This window comes from Scophthalmus maximus, chromosome 14 (assembly GCF_022379125.1).
Source record: "Scophthalmus maximus strain ysfricsl-2021 chromosome 14, ASM2237912v1, whole genome shotgun sequence".
Classification (NCBI taxonomy): domain Eukaryota; kingdom Metazoa; phylum Chordata; class Actinopteri; order Pleuronectiformes; family Scophthalmidae; genus Scophthalmus; species Scophthalmus maximus.
The window spans coordinates 22,602,414-22,617,485 of record NC_061528.1 but is presented as its reverse complement, the minus strand read 5'-3'; the positions used below and the strand labels follow the sequence as shown (position 1 = coordinate 22,617,485).

The window sequence follows — 15,072 nt, the reverse complement described above, 5'->3', positions numbered from 1 at the left end:
TGGAAATATTTCTCATGCAGACTTGTCCCTGACCTCATGAGACCTGGGCAGACTGTTCTCCGTGTCAAACATGTGAGGCGAATATTCTGGATTTGGTCAGAATTAAAAACCATAATAAATTAACCACTCAATTAGGATTAATAATCCATTGTAAATTATCTACAACATGTTAATATCCAAAAAGTTTATACATTTGGATTCTGTTTGGAAACCGGATTTGATTTTTTTGGAATATTGTTTGTTATCGTGTTTTGAAGAAAAAAAGAAAAAAAGAAAAAACATGGTACGCATCCACCCAACTCGCTCTCCGGTAATCACGTGACTCTTGGAAAACAACACTCCTTTAATCACGGTATCAAGCGAGAAGTAGTGAATCGTTCACTTCCGACTGCTTCCAAAATAAAACCTCTACAATTGCTTGCACTATGCTGCAAAGTTATTTGTCGACGTTGCCATGACTCCTCATGGTCGATAGGCGGCGTGTGAGCTAACCGTTAATTCATACTTGGACTATTACATGGATGAAGTGCACAGACTTCCACTGCACCACTCACAATCAAGTAAAGACAGGGATGCCTGTGATACATTCAAATGTATTTATTTACAAAGAGGGCTTAATAGAAACTCATTCAATTGTTAAAATATAATAAACTGAAAAACCAGGTTGTTACGAATCTACAGCAAAACCACAATGACAATTATGAATGTTAAAAAACAACAACAACAACATACAACAGCACATGTAATGAATCCAATTCCACCACAGAAACATCCTGGAACACAACAAACTGTTTCATGGTAATCCAGAAGTCGATGAGCATGTCCTCTCGCTTTACTCGGAATATGGAGAACTCATCTGTGAAGGCAAAAGAAGAACATCATCAGCAGCACTGATTTGAATGAGATTTATTTACAATAAGAGAAAAGACAATATTGCCTATATTATCCTTTAAAACCAAAGTGGTTCAGTCCACCCAAACTTACGGAGTCAATGTCGAAGCACAGTTGCTCGTTGAGCATGTCGAACTCTCCAGGGGTCATCGGGGGCTCAGGAGACTGACAGGGAGCTGATGAGGTGTTGACCTTAGAGCTGGGACATGAAGGAAATGATACAAGTGAGGGGGAGAAACTCATACACTGTATTGTATCATGCTTTGGGTTGCAGTGACAGCACAGACATTGTGCCAAAATCAATTGTGGTGTCAATTTCTCATATAATCATGTATTAACACATACTCTGTTTAAATTGTGTTTCTGGTATGTGGGAAAGACTGTCTACGAGAGGTAATAATTAGCTGAGCCTGGGGTAGAAAAGCAGATGAGGGAAGGGGTTAATGAACAGCTGGTTTATTAGGGGTAGTAAGACATTTGGGCCAGGAAGACGGATTCAGAGAGATGATAGGACCACCATTCTTGTTGACCCGGCCGCCGTGGCCTGGCTACTGAAGATGTCTTTTCCGTGTGATCTGGGTCCGACCTCTGAACCAGCTGAACAGACTCTGTTGTTCTCTTGACTTTGATTCAATTAAATATGACTTGTAGACTAACTTGTTATGTTTGAATGATTATTTGTTCATTTCTCGAGGAAATCAAGATTTCCACCACATCAATGAATTACTCATTTACTCCCCAACGTTGGACCAAAAATGATAAGTCAGAATAAAATTATGATTAAAAAGTACACAATTGTTTTTTCAAAATGGTTCAAATTCGGTCCACTGTCAGCCAAGCATGGATACTCTATAATATAATAAACTCACCGTAATTCCGAGATGGGGATCAGGGTGGATGGTATGTATGGATGGACTGAAGATTGAACAGAGACATGAGAGACATTAGTGTCGTTGTCCACAACCTAGTCGGACAATAAAGAAAAAACATGAACTCTCAGTGAAGATGTGCCCTCCTGCCTTTGCTGGGCTGACTGTTGTAAAGCCGACCGAAGGCCTCGTCTTTGGGGATGTCGGGGTAGAGGAACTTGAGTGGGTTCTCTGGGACAAACCCGTCTGAGATCACTTTATAGTCCCGTATGATGTCGGCAAACGGCAGAGCGCTAAGTCGGTTTTTAGTGTATGGCTCCACAGAGTTGAACTTCACATCTCCTATTGTGAAATGTTACAGAGCATGGCATTAGAGACAGTACACTAAAACCTCTTAATTATCTGTCTTTAATTCGGTTCCACATTGATATAAGGGATAATAAAATAAAACAATAAAAGAAGTCTTGGTGGAAGCAGCTTATTTGAAAGAGACCTCACCATTGTCACTGTGCTCCACCCAGGTAAACGTGATTCCTCCGAGGTGGCTCTCACTGAAGCGCAGGAGGAAGGTGCCCGGCTGTCTGTCCTTCAGCAGAGTGCGCTCCATCTCTTTACTCACAAAACCCATGATGTAGCTAAAATGAAAGGCAAATTAAAGGAGACATATTATTCAGGTTCATACTTTAAATTTGTGTTACCACTTGAAAAGGTTGACATGCTCTAATGTTCAGGAAAAAAACAATTCAATGAAAGTAACAGCTGCTGCAATTTTAACACTTTGAGGCTAGAATAGTAGAATGACAGCTGCCATTTCGTGAGTGTGTGTCGATGTGTAGATGGACTGATCAGTTAGTGACTGACTCCATGAGATGCCTCACGTCTAAAAGGAGTCCTGTGTCATATACACTTAACTAATTTAACCTTGTTCAAATTGAGGGGACAGGAAGACACATAATGACAACATTTTCCTTTTATTTAACATGCCACTACTTTGGATTGGAAGCAACTTTTTCAGGATGGTTCTGCAACCTGTAACGGAAAGGACACGTCCTGTCAACACAGACTGAGTTTTAAAGGAATAGTTCAACACTTTGGAACGTAAGGCTTTTCCTTTTCTCACTGAGAATAAAGCTGAGGAAACTGACACCACACTCCTGTCTGTCTGTCTGCTACAGGGATCAACTAGAACCAACTGCCGGAGACTGCTGTGATTTCAGAGTAACGTGTTACTGGGACAGCTGGAGGGGGTGGAGGTCAGTGGCTTACTTCTCATTCCAAACTGGCAGCAAGTGTTTCTTGATGAGCTCGAGGATGGAGTCCAGCCACATCCAGAAGCTGAAGGGCTTCCCTGGATTATTCTCCTTGAAGACGTGCGACACATTGATAAACACCAAATTATATGTGTGATGTAGATATGAATCATGAACAATATGAACACAACGCACCATGGGGCAACAGAACATGTCTTCAATCAACCACTAGATGGCATCAGATTCAGTACTTACCTTGGAGAACTTGGACCAGGACACTTGATAGTCACTGCAGGAGACATGCTGACCTACATGAAGATACAGTAGACAACATGAGTGACTTAACCCAGGTGCAGTTATTCCAAAAATCAAGGGTAAACATACCGAGGAGCTTTTCTCCCAGCATGGTGAGCTGCTCCTTGTTGAGGCCCCGGCTGGCCAAGGTGGAGAACTGCCAGCTCAGGACCTCAGAGAGCTGGCTCCAGCTGGCCCGAGGGGGGTTTCCAAAGAACGCTAAGTTCTGTGAAGGAATAGGAAGGAGAAGGGAAGTGATGATGTGGAAGTGTCCAGCTTCAAAAGTGACCATAAAGTTGGAATGATGTCCCGCTAAAACTATTGTATTGGCTCAGCTTTAGCTCGATGTACCTGTTCTATAAACTGGTAACTTTTTTTTTGAAAGCACTTATTGTCAGAGTGTGTTGGCTCACCCTGGGCTCATTCGTCAGAAGGTTATACCACATGACTGAGGCCCAGCCTCCGGGCAGCTGGCTCACGTTGGAGATGACCACCAGAGGCAGGGAACACGTCTGAAACAGTTCACATACACCGTTAGGCAAAAGTTGCTGCTGCAGCAAGACAACGGCGAAACAGCGAGTCAAATCTACACTGCCACTGACCTCCAGGTCAATGGTGAGGCCCTGCAGCGTGAAGCAAGCCTCGAAACTGAGAGAGTGAAGTTCCTCCGTCACAGAGAGCAGACCCTGCAGGACACACGCGGTACGACGGGTTTAACACTATAAAGATTTGTCATTGCTTTTTATGATTTCTTACTGAAAATGTAACATGGGTCACCAGCACAGGTGATACTTTGCCGGTACGTCGATGGTCTTACCTCACTCCCCTTTGTGCCATTGATATATTTCTTCTCTTTCAACTGCTGTGAGATACAAACTCAATGTCAGTCGGCTCAACTTCAACAACTCGCCCCACTGACAAAGTAATTCATGTTTTGCACCAGATCCAAATGTATGTGATGCTGGATTGAGTCGAAAACTCAAGTATGGACTCAGGGAGTTAATACAATGACTTCATGATGTTGTGGGAGAAAAACTGCTGGACTGCTTATGTGCACTTCCCAGGTGTTGTTTTCTTCCCAACCATAAATGACACATGAGCATGAATACAATCGGTCTCACCAGGTGTCTGAACTCCACCGAGAGGCAGCCATTGGAGTAGTCCTCGATGTCCATAACCTTAGTGTTGTTGGTCGGGATGAAAAACTGTCGACTTCTGAGGAGAAAAAGAAGAAGGAGGTAAAACAGAATAGCCTCACACATTTGACGAAACTCATTTGTAAATATGCGGCAGGTTGTATTGATCCATTGAAGGAAACAGTGGCTGAAAGATTTTTGGATGGTACAGAGCTTCCATTTCCCTCCGGTCGAGGCAGCTTGGAGCTAACCAATTTCTAGAGGTGATGAAGTGATATTTCCTTAACAATAATTTGGTGTAGAATACTGTTGGCCTTGTTCTTCAAACCTTCTATTTTAATTCTGCGCTGCTTCTATCTGTGCTAAAGTTGAACACCAGCAGTACATCCTGTTTCGAGGTTGTGGTGTACTCACACTCCAGGGGGGAGGTCCCTACAGACACACAAAAATGAAAAGATCAGTGCTGAGACAAATCCATCTGCAGGATGTGACTTTTACATTACAGATAGATGGATAGATATGATAATACAGAGTTATATACACGCTTATATTTATATATTGTCACAAGACTGTAAACATGAAAATCTCACTTGTCAAATGTTGTTTTAACTTTCAGCTGATAATCCACTTCTGGGAGTTTGACCAGGAGTCTAGGAGTAATCAGGAAGTGAATAAATGTTACTATTTATTATTCACCCAGCAATAGCATAAAGCAGATACAAATGAAAACACTAACATATTGAACCGACGACTGATAATATGGGCACGTATAGCAGAAAATCATGGCAGCACATCAGGTGACAGAAGGATACCTGACTTTGGTGGTGAACTGTACTCCAGTCTTGATGATGAGGGGTTTCTGTGGGTGTGTGGGCATGCATGGCTGCTTCTCCACCACAAAGGAGCTGAGGACAAAAACAGTTAACACAGTTTCATCACGTCCACTGCACTCATGCCGCAGAGAGCGTATTGAAGCCACAGTGGCTTGTGTTTGTCCTCTACTGTTTGGCACCTTTCTATATAGAGCAGCTGCCAGCGCTGTAAGTAAAGGTGGAAGTCATGCACCTCGTTTATACATGTTGGCACTGAGCCCTCTGTGTATGAATAAAACCATCATCTATAGTCACTGACAAACTCTAAGAAAATGCTGACTTCCCCTCAGGTGCTATTAGATGATGATGTTGGAAAAGGAAACATGCTTCATTTGACACTCTCAAAGGAAAATGGAAACAAAATAACATTGTTGGAGATCAGAATAGTCATGCTCAAACCACCAAACACTGGGAAATAAAAGGAGGTCCATCATGTGGTGCTGTGGACTTTTTTTCAAGTTCATGTCCATACCGTTGGTGTGTTTCATTGCCTGTGCTGTGTGGTGTTCACAGTACCTCTTGATGAGGTGATAGATGAGGCATTTAACTCGGTCCTCCATCTGAGGTTTTTGCAGCGGGATGGGGTCACTCTCATACGTGACCTTCACAACCAGCTCCCCCAGTTTGTCCAGCTGACGCTTGATCTGGAAGAGACTCTGGGCCGTCAGGGTGAACCTGAGAGGGGACAGGTGAGACGATGAGGGAGACGTTTGATATACATGTGTGTATATTACGTGAGACTGATCTGGTCTCCGCCATTGTGGGTGAGAAGTCACATTCTTGTTTTTTTTATTTAATTTAATTTAATGCTCCTAAAATGCAAAGCAATGCATGTCTACGTGTTCTGGATATTCTGTATGCATGTGTGTAATGTATGTTACCTACATATGCACGTTTGATCGTGTAACTGAATTACATAAAAAGATCCTCATGAATGGAGAGATGTCAGATGACATTCGGGGATGCTCATTACCAACTCTGCAGCTGGTCCAGGCCAGTGAGCAGGGGACCACCTATGGCGGCGATCTGCTGCCGGCGCTTCCAGTCCTGCAGCTCAGGGTTGAGCTGAGAGGTCATCAGGTCGTCAATCTCCTTGACCACCACATCCATCTTCGACAGGATCTCCTAACAGGAGTGTGAAGAACAACGGGGATGGTTTGTCCAGAGCTCCTAGCGTCTTAGCCACTGGAAGCATCATTTGCCCTCACATGTCAGATACTATTACTAATACTATACTAATGCATACCTTCCTTTTGAAGTCCAGCCTGTTAAGCATGTCCTGTAGTCTGGTTACTTCCTGTTTCATCATCTCAGAGTTCCCATCTGACGATTCTGCCACACAAACCCCAAATATACAGTTTAGAGGACGTTCTTGAGCGTCACAGGCTGTGCAGTGTTTTTCAAACTGTTTTACATTATCACAAGTGTGCACATCTTATAGCAGCGCTCACCCAGAGACTGTAGCCTCTTGTAACGGAAATCAAAGTCGTCCTGCACGTCCTCAATGTATTTCACAATCTGGTCCATCAACTAGACAAAGACAAATGCAGTTTTTTAAAAATTCATATCATCGGGTGACTTTGTTTTGAAATGTTTCAGTTACCTGCACGCTGCCCCTGATGACCCCGACTCTGTTGTCCATGCTCTTCTGCCTCTCAAAGGCCACAGAATTCTGTAACGACTTCTCCAGTGGACCCTGTTGAGGAATGTTCCTTTTTAGTCATATTTCTATTTGCTATTAATTCACTAACTGTATTTTTAAAAACATGAATATCAACAATTTTGTGAACCGTTATCTTTCTTTCAGTCTGTCATTTTTATGCTTTATAATGGAATGATGACACAACTAATTTAATACTTACTGACAACCAGTGAACACAAAGTGAAGAGCTAAAACACCTAATACAAAAAAAAGGTGATCTGATTCAAAAATAATAGCCACATTTTTCACTGGTACCTGTTCTTGATATTAAAGAATGAATCTTGTATATGAAAATGAAAGGTGCCATGACAGGTAAATGCGAACACTGGCAAGCTAACATGCGTAATGCAAAATCACACCATGCTGATGTTTGGCAGGTTATCTTTGCAATATTCATCACCTTTGTTTAGCATGTTAGCATGTGAGCAGTCTAACATTTGATTATTAGCACCAAATACAAAGTACAGCTGAGGTTGATGGCAATGTTGTTTTACAATTTTGTCACAGACCAAAAAGTATTGGACTAGCTGAAACTTTGACCTGACGACGGCTCGTGGTCACACGTCAGAGGATCTACAATTATTAGAATGAATCCTCTGAGGACCATGAATGTGCCACATCTTTAGTAATCCATCCAATTTTTGTCAGAATGAGTGTTGTTGTAAATACACTGCACTGAACGATGCCACTGCAAAAGATGGTTACTCTATGATTTAACACATTAGTTAATGGAATATGAAACGGAGGACATATCATTTTTCTAATATCAGAGTTCATCCGTTGTCTGTTAGCCAACTCGAAAATGCTCTAATCTTTTTCCTCCCAATCCTCTTAGTTTTGATTTAACGAGATTATTGAGATTATTATTGTAATTAGTCATAAACCTGCAGTTACTGTTCATCTGGTTGTAGTTTGGCGATTTGAGTTCATCAGAGACAAAGACAGTTTTGCTCCATTATTACAGTTGGAAACATTTGCCACCTGGTAAACCTCAGTGCAATAAGCGCTCTGTCGGGGGTACTTTCAGTCTCTACCGACTCCTGAGGAAAACATCTGACTCTTCAGCCGTCAATGTTCCACACAGTATGTTCACCAGCGAAGCAACAAGAGTCCTCCAGGACAGGAACCTCGCAGGTCGGAAAAAACCCAAAACACTGAGCTAAAAGATGCTGAGAGAGTTGGACGATCATTCTCTGGGTGACGTGGTCACGTGGTCCATTGTAAGTATAAAGTTTAAAAGTTTCATACTATCTGACTAACACATCCATGACGATATTAAACAATTAGATGTCATAAAAATGTCTCTGTACTGTTGTCAGCTAATATGAATTCTGTTTTATAAGCATTCTATCGCAGCCTCTGCTGGAACAGTGCTGCAAAAAATGAATTACCATTATCTGGTTTATGGTTATTGCAGCACTTGAGCAGTTACCGTAAGTGACAGGTACCGTCAAAGTCTTTTTCCATTACACACATTATCCATCATCGTTGGTTTCTCGGGAATAAATTGAAGTGACTGGGAATGTGGTGGTGCGTCGTCCCGGTAGTGGCACTGATTTACCGGCAGCAGTTGGTATTAATGAGGCAGAGGGACTTTCCCACTGAGGGAGTCGGTGACAAACCTGTTCCTGCATGCAGGCACTGGAGAGGATACGACGCTCCTCCCTGAGGCAGGTGGAGATAACCCTGGCCATGACAGCTGGGTGGGTCGTGTATTTCACCTGTGGACACACACACACACACACACACACACACATATCCCAAGTTACAAAAACAGCTGAGCAATAAAGATAGAATAAATAAACAAAGACAGTGCTCACAGAGATCTGTCATGGTGGCTCCTCTCAGAGACCTACGTTTTTCACTGGAAGTGCTTTCAGGTTCTGAGTCAGCGAAGGAATGAGGCTCGACGTGATTCCAGCAAGAAATACGAGGACAACACTCCAGTCATTGTGAGTAAGTAAATAGAAAAGTCAAAGGTGTGCACAGGTACTTGGAGCACAATCACCTTCCCAATGCGTTATAGCCTGGAGCCATAACGTTCATTTGAGTTTTGGAAAACATTTGGAGGGTGTGGCCCTCCTTAATAAAAGGCCGAGATGCACGAACGAAATAATGATGAGGTCTTTTGCCGCTATGTGAAATAATTAAAAAAGACTTGTTTTAAAGGTAAAAACACTTCATTCCTGACATGAATGACTGTGTATCTTAAAGATTGATGGTTTTTTTAATATGGAGTTTGGTATTTTGCTGCTGATTTTGGGTTTGTGTCATCTGGTTCTATTTTAATTTAGGACCACACTCTTGTTAATGATGATCAGCCTGATAACCAATACAATTTGAAAGATTCCTTGAAAAGAATGAGAGAACTTAATCAAATGAGGCCCATGATGACACCTTTAGTTCCTGTGGGTCAAACTCAAAAACACGCTGGATTCTACAGTATATTTCTATTGATGTTGCCACATTACACCACTGGTTCACAGTCCACTTCTTCTTCCCCTGAATTCCCCAGACCTTTAATTTGTGCTGTTTTATACGTCGAGCGGACAGAGTTCATTCAATGCACACACACAAAGGTCGATGTGACCACGACAGCTCAGAATATATCTAGAGCACAGGATCTTTGACAACAACAATGGAACAACAGAAACACAAGTTCATTTTTAGTTTTATATCCCGTCAGTGCATGTACAGTAAATATGGAGCGGCCCCAAACTTTCCCTGGTGATTCTCATGCTGTGGTGTTGTTTTGCCCCATTGGCTCATTCAAAAACCTTCTCAGAAAGGTATGAACAATTCTGCTGTGGTTAGAGGAATCTTGTACTGCCGCCTCCAGCTGTGACGAAGTTGTCAGGCATCAGCATCACTGCCGGCATCACGACTGAGGACGCATCAACACACCTACACGCTGACTTTCATCACAGCCACAAGCGAACCATTTGGCAAAGGACAGTCGCACATTAGATGAATGTTCCTAAAGATACTAATCATAAGCTCACTTCTCTGTTTTCTCTCACTTCCTTGACCTGCATGAAAAACATGTTTTGGTGCTCATCTCTGACTGCAGTCCACATCCCAGGTCACTTGTCAGTGAAACCAACAGACAGGATGCCGACACTTCCTTTGCTGGTTCTCCTCAGGATCAGTGAAGGTCAAACACAAATGTAAGCAGCAGAGGGGGTTTTCTCTCCCAAGAACGATTCCGCTCAAATCTGAGTGATGAGACGTACAAAAGGACGTTTGTTCAAATTTCTCGTGTAGAATAAACCGAAGATACAAACTTCACACATCACTACAAGGACAACAAGCCACACAAGCCGCCCATCAATACCACACACGACTCAACTCCTTCCTCCGAGAAGTGTTGAGTTTGGCACACACACACACACACAGACACACACACACACACACATTCAGACACACAGGAAACAGCGGTACAAGCCTCGCTGGTTTGTTCTGCAAAGGTTTGTGTCTTTTCCAGAATCAAATGTGTGCTGTGGGCTGTGACGTCAGAGAGCTGTGACTTCAACCAAACATCCTGTGACAGCTCCCGGACCTGCCTCTGCACTCGCATGAGAGATTACATCCAGATAATTATATTGTTACAGAAAGAGAAGAGTCGGTTGTGTAGCCAACGCCCTCAACTGCGCAACTTGACGATTAATAAAAAAAAGAAGCACAAGCTCCCGCTCTGCAAGTATTTCTGCTTGTCAGCTGCCTACTTTTATATTGTACTTTGACCCAGTATCCTGGTTTGTAAAAGGACAGACACCTTTACTTTTGTGTGACGTACTTGGCCTTGACTCACTTCTTTGACATTTGAGACACTCAACAGTGACAACAGTCGCTGCTGCTCTCGTGTAACAGAGAATAACACAAAACAATAGACACACACTACAACTGACTGTCAGACTGAAGTACATTCTACTTCCCAGTCACCTCCAGCACACACACACACACACACACACACACACACACACACACGCACACACACATACACACACACACACACAAACACACACACACACACAAACACACACACACACACACACACACACACACAAACACACACACACACACACAAACACACACACACACACACACACACACACACTCCACAGATCACAAAAGTACTTCTGCTTATTCGAGAGGTTTTAAATTGACTGTCACAAATGACCACGGTGGAAATGTTCGTCCCTGATGAGGAAAGACACGCAAACATTATTGAGCAATTTGTAATTCTTATCTTATTCCCACACATACATCATCTCGGACCAAACTCTCGCTAGTATTTCTACGACAGAGGTTCTTCCTTTGCGTTGCACTACAACTGCACGTGTCAGTTAAGTGTTAGTAAAATGAGCCACAGCTTTCCGTCGAGACACGCTGCCCTCTCATACAGAGCATGCAGTAGTGAAAGTTGTCTGTGTCATTTCTGAGGTACTGTGTGATCATGAACAATAAGAAAAGAGACAATCATTTGTTCTCAATGTTTTTTGTGTTGCGAGTATTTGTTCATCCCCGTCGAGATAATTACAGTACAGAGTAAAATACATCATCTACCGCTTCATCCTTTAAGGGTCGCGGGGGGCGGGAGCCAATCCAAGCTGACATTGGGCGGGAGGCGGGGTTCCCCCTGGACAGGTCGCCAGCCAATCACAGGGCCACATACAGAGACACACAAACATTCATCCTCACATTCACACCAACAGGTAACCTCCAGTTAATTTAACCCCAATCTGCATGTGTTTGGACTGTGGGAGGAAGCCGGAGAACCCGGAGAGAACCCACCCAGACACGGGAGAACATGTAAGCTCCACACAGAAAGGCCCTGGTTGGTTGGTTGGCTGGTCCGAACCAGGATTCAAACCAAGAGCCTTCTTGCTGTGAGGCGATGGTGCTCACCACCACACCACCATGCCACAAAAACAAGAGGAAAACACAACGTGTGGTAAAAAAGAAAAAAAGTAAAGCAAACAAATGATTCTCTTGTGCTACTTGCAAAGGCAGATCTTAAATATTGTTGCAGTAAAGAAAATTTAAAAACTTTGGTCAGAATCAATCTGGCCGTGTGGGAAGTGGAGGGATGGATGGGGGATGGATGGAGGGATGGATGGGGGATGGACGGAGGGATGGATGGAGGGATGGATGGGGGATGGATGGAGGGATGGATGGGGGATGGATGGAGGGATGGATGGGGGATGGACGGAGGGATGGATGGGGGATGGATGGAGGGATGGATGGGGGATGGACGGAGGGATGGATGGAGGGATGGATGGGGGATGGATGGAGGGATGGATGGGGGATGGATGGAGGGATGGATGGAGGGATGGATGGGGGATGGATGGAGGGATGGATGGGGGATGGACGGAGGGATGGATGGAGGGATGGATGGGGGATGGATGGAGGGATGGATGGGGGATGGATGGAGGGATGGATGGGGGATGGACGGAGGGATGGATGGAGGGATGGATGGGGGATGGATGGAGGGATGGATGGGGGATGGATGGAGGGATGGATGGAGGGATGGATGGGGGATGGATGGAGGGATGGATGGAGGGATGAAAGACGAGTGACACACCTGTAGCTGTTGTTGTATGATCTTCATGTTGTGCCTTTGGAGGAAGTTCTGCTCCTGCGAGCGCACTCTCTCCAGCTGGGACAGCAGGTTGGTGAACAGAACCGTCGCCAAGGACTCATCGTTCGCTGCTGTGTCCCTGAGAGCACACGGCGGGATGTTTGGGAGATTACCAGAAGATGTCCAACTAACGTTTACTCACAGTACAAGTACATGAACCTTTGGGCAGCCACTGATCAGATATACAACTGTAAAACTTCATCATCAGAGGTGACGATAGTCAACTGAACACCCTTTTGGTTGCTCTCTTAGGAAACAAAGCCAAGATAAAAGACAGACGTATTAAGTTGTGACAGTCTCCTATTTACACTGTCAGGATACATACTGTACATTATAGTAAAACTGATCTAAACTGTTGTTTCTGTCCACCCAACAGTCCATAATTCAGCCTTCAAAGGTCACATCTGATTGGATGTGAGGGAAACATCTGGCTCTTCAGCCGCTAAATGCTCCACCATGATCCCCAGTGAGTGGGTGATGTTGTCTGTCTGTCTGTCTGTCTGCTGCAGGACAGGGAAAGTACAAGAAAACCAAATATCACTGGCTCATCACTGACACTAGACGTACGCTGGAAACAAAGCTGATGACAGGTACAGTTGCATGCTGAGAAACCTAGGCAACGAGCAACGAACCCCTTTCACATCACATTTGATACAGAAAACTGAACAGCATTAAATGAGAGACCATAATAATCACTCAGTGAACGGGAGCCTTTGGCCTTTTGCCTTCTTACAGATGTTGTAGTAAGACTGGGTTGTTTCCCCCTGACACACTAGATGTGATTTTTTTTCTTTAACACTAAAAAGTTGATTGCTTTTGTATTACAAAATAATATCAGGCAGTGGGACTCACCAATCCTGAGACTCGATCCAGCTGGCCAGGCCCTGACGGATGTCCATGGGGAAGTTATCATCATACAGATAGTCCACATGTTCGAGGAGTACGATCTCCAGCTGCTGGATCTGCTTCCACTGGCTCATGCTGCACACACGCACACACACGCACACGCACACACACACACACACACACACACACACACACACACACACACACAGCCCGTTACTACCAGAGTTTTACTCCAGAAAAAACACTCATTTTGATTCTATCGTCCGTGAAGAAACATCCTCGTCCACTGAAGTGATCAGATGTGTGGCTGAGGGCTGTGTTACTTACCTGAGACGTTCCTGCGCTGCTCTCAGTCTCTCACACTCACCATGCGTGACTGTTTCTCTCTGTGACTTTCGTTTTTCAACGTGTCAGGAAGCGACCTCATTGACATTCAGAGGCTGTACTCTCAGATAGGCATGTTACACACACACACACTCACAGGCGTGTGATAATCATGAATATGAAATGAAACAGTAACCACATGATCGTTATGTGGTATTTGACTTCACAAGTAAGTAACAGGTTGTGTTTAAACAACAGAGTTAGTTTGTGTACATATGGAAGAGTATTCGGGCCAGGCATACTATTTCAACAATAAAGTCCAAAATTGTAGCCCCCTCATTTAAAAAAAAAAGTTAAATCTTCCCCCTCATTTTTTCTTCTTATGTCTGGCCCTATTACTCTTCCATATGTAAACATGAGGAAAGAATATTATCTGATAAATCTTAATTATTAGTTTACAGAACCAAATAAAAACTTTTGAGTGAGCGCATTGTGATCAGCAAAGAAATAAAAGAAAGACGTTTTCTCATAATTGACCCTATTCAATATGTTGAAATGATGGCCTTTTTTGGGTCATAACAATCAAAACATACAACAGTCTTGTAATAAACTATATCGCTAAGAGATCTGACATTTCTAATTGTTGGCGGTAGACCTGTGCTGGCTAACCAACACTGAAGAGCAGAATCATCACTGTAATGAACTGATGGAAAACTAGAGGTTCTGAATTAACTGACAACTTTCACTGCCAAAGTACTGTATGTGAGATTATATTCAGATATTATATAATATATACTATATTCGTATGTTAAGAGTACCACATGTAAGGCAAGGCAAGTTTATTTGTACAGTATATTTCAACAACCAAGTGCTTTACATAAAACTTTAAAAGCATTGGGAAGAAACACATAAAAGCACATTAAAATACAATAATTAAAAAGAGAAAATAAAAAGTAGAATAAGACAGGTGATAAAAGTTACAGTGCAGAACAAGAAGTGCTGGGAGTTTGTTCCAGGTCCGTGGAGCATAGAAACTTAAAGCTGCCTCTCCATGTTTAGTAGAGGAGGCACATCATTGATTCTAGGGGATGAAATCAAAATAATATGTTTGTTCTTTCGTGGGGTGTGTGAATGTCACCTTGCATGTGGCCAGCAAATGGAAGTGGGGTCTAAGAAACAGGAAACTGTGTATACATCGCACACTTCGTTTGGTGGAGGCCACGTGACACTGGTGGTGCTGTAGGTAA

At 43.3% G+C, this 15,072-nt stretch overlaps 1 protein-coding gene across 4 annotated transcripts; it reads right to left on the bottom strand.

The window, feature by feature from the left end:
* Nucleotides 1-582: 582 nt before the first annotated feature.
* stat4 (signal transducer and activator of transcription 4) lies at nucleotides 583-13,987 on the bottom strand. 4 transcript variants are annotated; one of them, XM_035604183.2, is made up of 24 exons: nucleotides 13,829-13,987; nucleotides 13,508-13,636; nucleotides 12,599-12,734; nucleotides 8,637-8,735; nucleotides 6,916-7,008; nucleotides 6,764-6,842; nucleotides 6,559-6,644; nucleotides 6,286-6,437; nucleotides 5,829-5,987; nucleotides 5,253-5,345; nucleotides 5,031-5,090; nucleotides 4,855-4,872; nucleotides 4,426-4,519; nucleotides 4,122-4,166; nucleotides 3,907-3,990; nucleotides 3,718-3,816; nucleotides 3,395-3,530; nucleotides 3,266-3,318; nucleotides 3,027-3,121; nucleotides 2,259-2,395; nucleotides 1,911-2,102; nucleotides 1,761-1,806; nucleotides 985-1,090; nucleotides 583-856 (listed from the first exon to the last, which is right to left on the bottom strand). In XM_035604183.2, exons 2-24 carry the CDS (start codon nucleotides 13,633-13,635, stop codon nucleotides 833-835), a joined length of 2,214 nt encoding a protein of 737 aa, XP_035460076.1. In that variant the 5' UTR covers nucleotide 13,636; nucleotides 13,829-13,987; the 3' UTR covers nucleotides 583-832. The 4 variants fall into 4 exon arrangements, with proteins under 4 accessions (XP_035460076.1, XP_035460078.1, XP_035460079.1 ...); XM_035604185.1 differs by having other exon boundaries at nucleotides 4,122-4,163; XM_035604186.1 differs by having other exon boundaries at nucleotides 4,426-4,516.
* Between the last annotated feature and the right edge of the window lie 1,085 nt (nucleotides 13,988-15,072).